This window comes from Maniola hyperantus, chromosome 14 (assembly GCF_902806685.2).
Source record: "Maniola hyperantus chromosome 14, iAphHyp1.2, whole genome shotgun sequence".
NCBI classification, from domain to species: Eukaryota; Metazoa; Arthropoda; class Insecta; order Lepidoptera; family Nymphalidae; genus Maniola; species Maniola hyperantus.
Genome location: NC_048549.1, coordinates 10656897 through 10666293, shown reverse-complemented (window position 1 = coordinate 10666293; position 9397 = coordinate 10656897). Strand labels below are relative to the sequence as shown.

At 35.3% G+C, this 9397-nt stretch overlaps 2 protein-coding genes across 10 annotated transcripts in view; one reads left to right on the top strand and one right to left on the bottom strand.

Moving 5' to 3' along the window:
• Positions 1 to 237: 237 nt before the first annotated feature.
• On the top strand, positions 238 to 2747 carry LOC117988451 (uncharacterized). Of its 8 annotated transcripts, none has more exons than XM_069502864.1 (3): positions 238 to 431; positions 1190 to 1344; positions 1914 to 2747. In XM_069502864.1, exons 2-3 carry the CDS (start codon positions 1209 to 1211, stop codon positions 2564 to 2566), a joined length of 789 nt encoding a protein of 262 aa, XP_069358965.1. In that variant the 5' UTR covers positions 238 to 431; positions 1190 to 1208; the 3' UTR covers positions 2567 to 2747. The 8 variants fall into 8 exon arrangements, with proteins under 8 accessions (XP_069358965.1, XP_034831490.1, XP_069358962.1 ...); XM_034975599.2 differs by having other exon boundaries at positions 1170 to 1344; XM_069502861.1 differs by having other exon boundaries at positions 1070 to 1344.
• A 1807-nt stretch (positions 2748 to 4554) lies between these two features.
• The window catches only part of LOC117988449 (GTP-binding protein Rhes), a 48443-nt gene continuing 43600 nt past the window's right edge, over positions 4555 to 9397 (bottom strand). For both annotated transcript variants that reach the window (XM_069503109.1, XM_034975597.2), the window contains exon 5: positions 4555 to 8976. In XM_069503109.1, coding sequence (XP_069359210.1) covers positions 8526 to 8976 — 451 coding nt within the window. In that variant the 3' untranslated portion in view covers positions 4555 to 8525. The remainder of the gene's footprint in view (positions 8977 to 9397) is intronic.

Sequence of the window (9397 nt, the reverse complement as noted above, 5' to 3'; positions counted from 1 at the left end):
GTATTTCATAGAATCTTGCATACTAAGCGCGCGTTTTGACGTTTGATAAAAAGTTACGGATTTGACTAGTTGTCAAATACCGTATTGACCTAACTTTACCTTCTGCAAGCGGGAAATGCCGAATAGTGCCGAACTAGGCACACGGCCGGCGCAACTCGTACGGCGCGGGGAGGGCGCGGTACGCTAGCGGCGGTGACGCGGCAAAGCAAACAGCAAAATAGTTACCCCGCGGCCCGCACCGCGCGTGCCGGTTCCGTGCAGATTCCGCGCTCACAACTTGTGCTACGTGACGCTTTACCGAAACGTTTCCTTTTACTCCTATGACCCTAGTAACTACGAATTCATAAAGTTCTTTCATGTTATTTCTACTGCCAGTCTATTCTTATCGTGTCCCAGCAACCAGTGTATCTACTTCTACTACGAGAGCATTCGTAAAACGAAATTTTGTTTACCTTCACACTGCTACTGCCAGCGCCCCTAACGGCAACATTCCAAATTAATTGATTCACCCGTCGCGTCGTTTCGTGCGGCGCGGTAGGCCGTTTATGAACAATACGAATTTTGACGACCTCTCTGGCGCAGTGGTGAGCGCTGTGGTTTTAATAGTGGGAGGTCCCGGGTTCGATTCCTGGCAGGGGTTTGGAATTTTATAATTTCTAAATTTCTGGTCTGGTCGGGTGGGAGGCTTCGGCCGTGGCTAGTTACCACCCTACCGGCAAAGCCGTGCCGCCAAGCGATTTAGCGTTCCGGTACGATGCCGTGTAGAAACCAAAGGGGTACCTATGGGTTTAATAAAAACTGCCATACCCCTTCCAGGTTAGCCCGCTATCAGGTTAGCCCGCTATCATCTTAGACTGCATCATCACTTATCACCAGGTGAGATTGCAGTCAAGGGCTTACTTGTATCTGAATAAAAAAAAATATATATATAACACACTATACCTATACCAGGTAATACCTAACGCATTCATAATTTTTGTTTTATTATTTTTCCATACGGAAATAGTAATTTATTGTGGTAGGCATATTATTACATAAAAAGTTTTTTTAATTTTTTTTTAATAAAAAGTTAAAATCAATTAATACACAAACCGGACTACTGAAAATTCATCACTGTAACTCAAGTAAAAACTTTGAGCATTGTACCTACCATGATTGTACCTACCTAGTAGGAATAAGGACTGTTTAGTACGCCTAGAGTTAAAAATATGACGTCCGAATTACGTCTAGTTCAGGAGATAGAGAAACATGAATGTCTATACAACAGCAGTTTGCCTGAATACAACCGCAAAGATCTAACAGACGAAGCATGGGGTCATGTATCTTATGCCACTAACTTAACAAGTAAATACCTAGCTTATGATCTTCTCTTTATATAGCTGTTTTTAAGGTTCCGTACCTCAAAAGGAAAAAGGAACCCTTATGGGATCACTTCGTTGTCAGTCTGTCTGTCTGTCTATGTGTCCGTCTGTGGTCTGTCAAGAAAACCTATAGGATACTTCCCGTTGACCTAGAATCATGAAAGGCAGGTGTGTAGGTCTTATAGCACACGTAAAGGAATAAATCCGCAAACCATGGATTTGGCCTGTTTTTTTAATTATTACGGTCCAATGAACAAAGGAACTATAATGATATAATATGCCAGTCCATTGACTCTTCAGTCTCGCAACCCGTTGAGCTAGGTATTTCCAAAATTCTGACTCTTCGAATTTTTCCTCATTATTGATTTGATTAAGTAGAGAAATTCAAAGCCAAGCTCTCTCGTTGCCCGCTCAGTGACTGAGCTTTAATATTATTATGAGATGGCAAGGGGCAGGGCACATGCACATTGCACATGAGTAGTTCGAAATCTGTAGGTACCTATTAGTTTCTCGTATTATTTAGATGTATTTAACTTGGGTATTCCATTCCAGTGACCGAATGTAAAGAAAAATGGCGAAACATTCGAAGTTCGCTTCTTAGAAGCTTGAAACCCAGCAAGAAAGTCAAGAAACCTTATTACTTATCTTCATACTTGACCTTCGTTTTACCATTCATGAAACCACTGAACAACTTAGAATTCAGGGAAGATATTTTTCCTTTAAATGCTTCTACTGGAGGTAGTTCTAAAGATAGTGAAATCTTTATATGTACGGTGAAATCAGAAGACGATGCGCAGAATATTTTCAACGATTCAACAAACGATGCGCAAAACAATGAGGACCAATCAGATCCATTACATCAACTTGAATCATCAGTCACTCGTAAAAGAAAAAAAAGAAAAAATAATAGTACAGCAGCTCGTAAAATGAAAACCGATGAACCAGCTCCAGTCCAACAAATATTTGAAGAAGAACCTCCACGTACACACATAGAATCTATGCATTATTTCCTAATGAGTCTTATACCAGAATTTGAAACTATGTCAGAAGAACAGACAAGGTTGTTCAAAATTAAAGTCATGATGCTACTAGATGATATCAAATCTAATTATGACAAAGTGAAACAAACGATGTGTTCGTCTACTGAATCAGATCGTCTTAATAAACGACTCATAAATCTACTTATTAGGAATCTTGAAAAGTAGGCGTAATTTTTTATTAATTAATATCATCATTTCTTAAGAACGAATTGCAGGTACATAAAGGTACTAACGCTGAATGCCAAAGTCTAGTTACAAAATAAAATGTACAAGAATACCTGAATTATTTATTTTTATAATCTCTTCAAAACTTTTTAAGACATAAAATCGTATTAAAATTTTCAAGAATTAATTGTGTATTCTACTCTTTTATATTCCTATTCCTTTCCTCTTGGATAGAATTTCTGAAAATCTTGGATCTACAAATAAGTAAAAAATCTACTTGCAAGTACAACTACTAGTTTTAGATTTTGAAATATGTTTCCATTCTGTCTTCTTTGTTTAGTAAGTTTCTGGACTGAGCAGTTTGAGCTATACCTTGGTTGATATGTCAATCAGTCAGTAGGGGAAAGGCGTACAAAATGACATACCCTCCGCTAAATCAGTCATAAATCTTTATTTATTAATTATTTTAACATTATTAATCAGACTTTTTATTCTTTGGTTTATTATCTATTAAAATTAAAGAGATCAATCAGCTTAATACAAATACAACGAAATTATTAAACTTTTTAAAAAACATGAACAAAAACCATTTGTCCGTCATAGGCGGGTAATATGACATACATAGAGTGGACAAAATGGCATACAAAAAATAGTAGGTACATTAAAAGGTGCAGAGTTCGCAATTAAAAGACTTTGTCTTTTCTGGAATGTTTGTGCAAGATGCATGAGCCCATTTTTTACAGTTCAAACATTGCAGCCACACCTCTTTTGGCTTGGACCTGGGGAACAGGTCATTGCAATAGATGCAAGGGCAATCTTCTTCATCGGCGATGGCAGAGGTACAAGTTTGCAAAGAACTGAAATTTGGAACTGGCGAAATCTGACTAACTGGAACTGTGGCAGTTTTCTCTTGGTGCGTACTAGTTGTTGGATCTTCAATTAAAGACGGCCTTATAGTAGCTAAGTGTCCAGCCTCTGATGTTGAGGGGAGATTTGGATTGTCAACTGCTGATGTTCCCTCTTCAAACACAGTTGTAGAACCTTTAGTGCAGGGGGCTATAGTTTTATTCTGTTCATTACAGTGTCTTCTTAGCATAGCTTTTGGAACACCATATATTTTAGATGCCCTTAACCAGCCCATTTCGTGTTTATTAACAGCATCAATAGCTTTCTCCATTGAGGTTTTACTCCAGCTCTGACGGTCTGTCTGTTTCTGATAATTATGAGGCATATTTATTGATATTGATATCTAAAAAAAAGAAAATAAATCAGGTGGGTAAAACTGGTTAAAACGACATACTACTTATGTCATTTTGTCCGAACAAAGGGTGTGTCATTTTGTCCACATAGTAGTTTTATAAAATCAACGATAAAAGAAATAAAACCATTAAATAACTTTGAATTTCAACACAATCTCAGTTACAATTAATCTATTGACAATAAACAGGGACGTGAAGGGCAGAAAAATGTAACAAATTAACTTACTTTTACGATAAAACAAAATCCAATTAACATAACTGAAAATTCGCAAAAAATTCAAACCGCTGTCTGCGTCGAATGACCTTGCGTGCGGTACTGGCGATGCGACAGGTTGCGAGATGTTTCAAAGCGGCCCTCTACATGTCGGTGGGTGTACTAAATAAACCGTGGTTTCGGAGAAATGCGACTATGTCGTTTGACCCACCTATGTCATTTTGTACGCCTTTCCCCTATGTCGTTGGATTAATGAATATATGTATCAACGACAGTATATAAATTCAATCGAATACCATACCTACCTAGTTTTCAATAAAACATTATTTTTGTCGAAATTCATTAGTTTTAATATTTTTTTCAATTTCATTGGATACCAATTTTATTTGTGTAGAAAACAAACGTAGTTCTGTCTGACATATATCTTTTGTAATATATACCTATATTACTCAGGTAGATATATTAAAGCGATAAAAGAAATAGAACACTTTTTAAAAACATATTTATTTTCAGCATTACGGACAAGAAGGTATAGATAAAGATCACAAAAAGATACACAGTAGAATATTTAGTTACAATAATATGATATAAAGGACATGATAATATAGTGATACGTAACGTAGATTAGGGCGACAACATACTTAGAATACCGAAAACGTCGCGTTGGGTTTATGTAGTGTGCATAATAAATGGTTATAGATTTTACGATTTGGCTTGACTGATCACACTCTGTGGTTTATCTGGTATTATCGTGTGTTATAAGTATGTTTCCACCAATACTTACAATATAACAATTTCTCATTTTATCGTTCAATAAATATTTATAAGATACAATTAATTAAACATTCAGTATAATTTAATAAAGCTAGTCTGCTACTTATTTACACATTTCCAAAAACATAAATCAATAATGTACTGTAAATATTGTTAGGACGAAAGTATTACTCATAGATATTACTGTACGAAGATAAGCAACTAGCGTTATTAAATTAGATCTGTTGTAATTAATTTCTTAACAAAATGGATAATGTTTCAATGCATTTTATATTCCGTGGTATTACCACAGGCTTTTTCACATAAGGAGAGAACATTTTGGTCCCTTGTCAACGATATAATGTTAAACTCTGAAATAACAACGTAAGTAGAAGTCGAATATACAAGTAACTTCGAAAGATTTAAAGAGAATATTAATATAAAAGCAATATTTATAGATAGGTATTCCACAAATAGGTACAACGATAAGTATATATTATACCATGCACAATGAATAAACCAAGCTTCCAAAAGCCATATTTTTACACAAAGAACTACAAGCCTATTTTGCTATAATCCGCTAAATCAGATAATTATATGATGGTACAACAAGCAGCCTTCCCGCACTACATCATCATCATCATCATTATCAACCGATAGACGTCCACTGCTTGACGCTGTATTGCTGCTGGTATCTTTAGGGACTTCCACACGCCACATACTTGCACCGCCTGATTTCAGCAGCTCCCTGCGAGTCGTTTGATGACATTTGTATACCTACCTAGTGGGTACTTGAGAAGTCTTCCAACGCTGCGCTTTCCGGAGTGAGGTCGCCATTCTAACACCTTGGGACCCCAACATCTATCGTTTTTTAAAAAGTATACTTAATATGCTTTGCCCATCGCGACTTCAGCTTCGCAACCCGTTGAGCTATGTCGGTTACTCTGGTTCTCCTACAGATCTCCTCATTTCTGATTTGAATATTGATTGAATGAACATGTAGGAAAAACTAGCAAGGCACATTTGCAAAGTAGTAAATAATTACAAGATTTTACAGTACAATAGTACCTACTGTATAGAGCTCTTGATGCTCTGGCGATGGAGTGAAAGGTCACAGTGCAAGTTATGCGATATTGTGTTTTAGAGTTAATGAGGTGTTGCGTGATGGTGGTGCGTATTGCTTGCTTCGATTTCCTACTATAGGTATATGCAGTAGAAAACATGGTGAGGTATGGTAGTACCATAAGATTCATCTGGTTTGGTGGATTATAGCAAAACAAACTTATTGTTCTTGCATTGTAGACTTCCGCAACGCCCATTTCTATCCAACTATCATTTTAGTATTAAAACATTAGGTAAAGCAACACGATAAGGTTAGAACATTAATTAAGTATGTGACACGATGTTATTTTTAAAGAAAGTCACAATTTCAAGAAAATGGCTGTGATAAAAACAAAAAGCCTGATCAATAATGATATTCAAATTGATATCATAGACTCGAAAATTTTCGATTTCAGAATCACATATACGAATTGTTGAAAATACTTGAAGTATTCAAATGAGAATTGGACGGAACTCTCCTTATTAAACTACATAATTTTTTAACGCTAATATCACTTCAGCTTCGCAACCCGTTTAGCTATGTCGGTTTTCCTGGTTCTACTCATTTCTAATGTGATCACGTAGAGAAACTCTAAGCATAGCTCTCTTCATCCCCCGCTGAGTGACTCTGACTGACTCAGCTTTCTTATGAGGCCCATAGTTAGCGAGCAAGTTTCAAATAAATACAAATACAAATACAAATTATTTATTTGCTGATTGTAGGTACATTTATAAGTTGTCAATTACAATTTTTGTTTCGAGCTACAATCTACCATATTATGGTGTGCAAATTTGAAAAGGTACACAAATATAATTATTAATAGGAATCCTTACTACAACAATAGGCAACACAACAATTATTTATTAATACAATAGCTCAAATATCTCATTATTAACATATTATTCATTATAATTAATCAATTATTATTATTTTGCATTTAAAAAAAAAAAAAAAAAAAAAAAGTTTAATATTAAGTAAGTCATAAAATTATTATAATCTAATTAATGGCAAAAGGGCAGTTTCAAGTATTTCTATTATGTCCGAATAAGTACATACTAAAAATAAAAAAAAAAAAAAAAGTTTTATGTCAAATAAGTTAGTAAAAATCATAGAGTTATGATACTATCACTGGTAAAAATGTACATTTCTTAAATTTTAAAATTTAAATAATCTCCAACCGAATAGAATTGGCGGGTCATTAACCAGTCAGTAATCTTATTTTTAAATATGTTCAAAGGTAAGTCAATTAAATCTTTTGGCAACTTGTTGTAAATTTGAATAGCCATACAATAGACATTTTTTTTATACAATGTTAACTTAATCATTGGCCATACTAATTTATTTCCCCGCCTGCTGCCTTTTCCGCGTATATCATCCAAAGTTTTAAAATACTGGCTATATTTTTTAACAAATATGCAAATTTCTTTGATGTACATGCAAGGCAAAGGTAAGATCTTCAATTTTTTGAATATTGGTTTAGCGCTATCCAAGAAATGTGCGCCAGTTATCGCCCTAACACACTTCTTTTGGGCTTTGAATGCCCTCTCGAAATCTGTCGAGTTACCCCACAGTATAAGACCATAGTTTAACACAGATGACACATATCCATGATAGGCACTTAAGGATGCCTCTCGCGAAGAAGTCTGACTTATTCGTCGTAAGGCAAAAACAAATTTATTAATTTTTTTGCAAATCGCTTCAATGTGTGGTTTCCAATTTAATTTACTATCTATTATTATGCCTAAAAATTTTATATTATCTAATTTTTCTATTGGGCAGTGGTTAAATTGTATATTTAGGGATGGATGTTTTGAATTAGTTGTTTCAAATTGAATAAATTTAGTTTTGTCAATATTAATATTTAAATTATTTTCAGTTAACCATTTAATTATATTATGAATTGAATTATTAATGTCACTCTCAAACGTAGTTTTATCATTGCATTTGATCGTAATCGTCGTATCGTCAGCAAATAATATGCATTTTTGAGGTATATTTACCGTAATTTTCGGGTGAGTTAAATCTTAAAAATAAAATTATATCATTTGACTATTCAAGTTAGATGCTTTAAAATCATTTAAAATACCAAGTATGTGGATAGCACATTGATTTTACTCAATTTTGCAGATCCAATCCAATTCTCATTTGGTAGATACGATTTTTGCCGATCAGTTGTGATTTATTTCAGTAGCAGTAATAGAAAACGGGGTTTTCCTATAGACTTTGCATTTACAGGTAGGTTTACAAACTGACCTCTCACGTAAGTTTTGGTAAGTCTTTATGACTTTAGTGTCGGGCGGTTTAAAAACACTTGACAACGTCTATTTTTATTTATTTAACGCTTTCAAAAAATTGCTTAAAATACACATTATTAAAGTGACTATGAGACGCATAATGTATTTTTCAAGAGGATGGCGTAAAACATCATTTCGATTTTTTAGAACGCTCTATTGAAGAATTGCAGTTTTGGGCATAGGTAAAACAACTTACGTCGAGGTATCGAATATTAGGGATTAGAAATCGGACTGGGATCCAAGCTAATCGTCTACAGCCTGATCCAGATTTTATATAGCACCTGTCCAAATCTTTCAAACCAACATTTTATAATCCTATATTCCTCTATTGTTACTATCACTGAATCGCGCACGACCGTTTGTCGTTTTGCGGATTCGAACGTACTAGCCTATTCAAATTGAGCTTTGGACTGCCACTGACGCTGTCGTTATCCCCTTTGGCACAAGTTTTGGTTCTCATTATCATTAGATCAGTGCGGATACTAGGTCTTCTCACGTTGGGTGCGACTACACCACAAGCATCTGACAATCTTCTTTTTATGGATAAGGTGCATTTCTTACTTCTGCTACTTTGACTACTGGTTGGGGGTAAGGTGCACGGGCTGCCGAATGCCGCGCTCACCCGTTTGTGGTGGTTCGGGGCCATTTCTAAAGGTAAATTTGCTACAACGAAAAGTTCATAGAATAGGTCGTCGACGTGGAAGTTCCTTTTGGCTGATGTTTCGACGAACACGCATGCTGAATCCTGCGTTGCGCAGTACGCAGTGGCCTCTTCGGGTTGAACAGTCCTAGACAAAACAATATAAACTAAGATTAGGTACCGGAATGTTTGGATTGACAGAGATTCATTCATATAATTGAAAAAAAATCTAATCTAAATATACCTATAAAAGGAAAAGCCGACGACTGACTGATCTATCAACGTACAGCTCAATCTACTGGACGGATCGGGCTGAAATTTGGCATGCAGATATATAATTATTAGACATCCGCTAAGAATGGATTTTTGAAAATTCAACCTCTAAATAAGAGTTTCAAATTTCTGTAGTCCACGCGGACGAAGTCGCAGGCATAAGCTAGTTTTATGATATAGTCATTTTGGAATAAGTTTTCATTTTTCTACAGGTGGATCTCTCCATTCCTATTTAGAACATTAATTAATCACAACTCAGCATCGCTAGAATTTCTTTCGACTTCCGAGATAAGTAG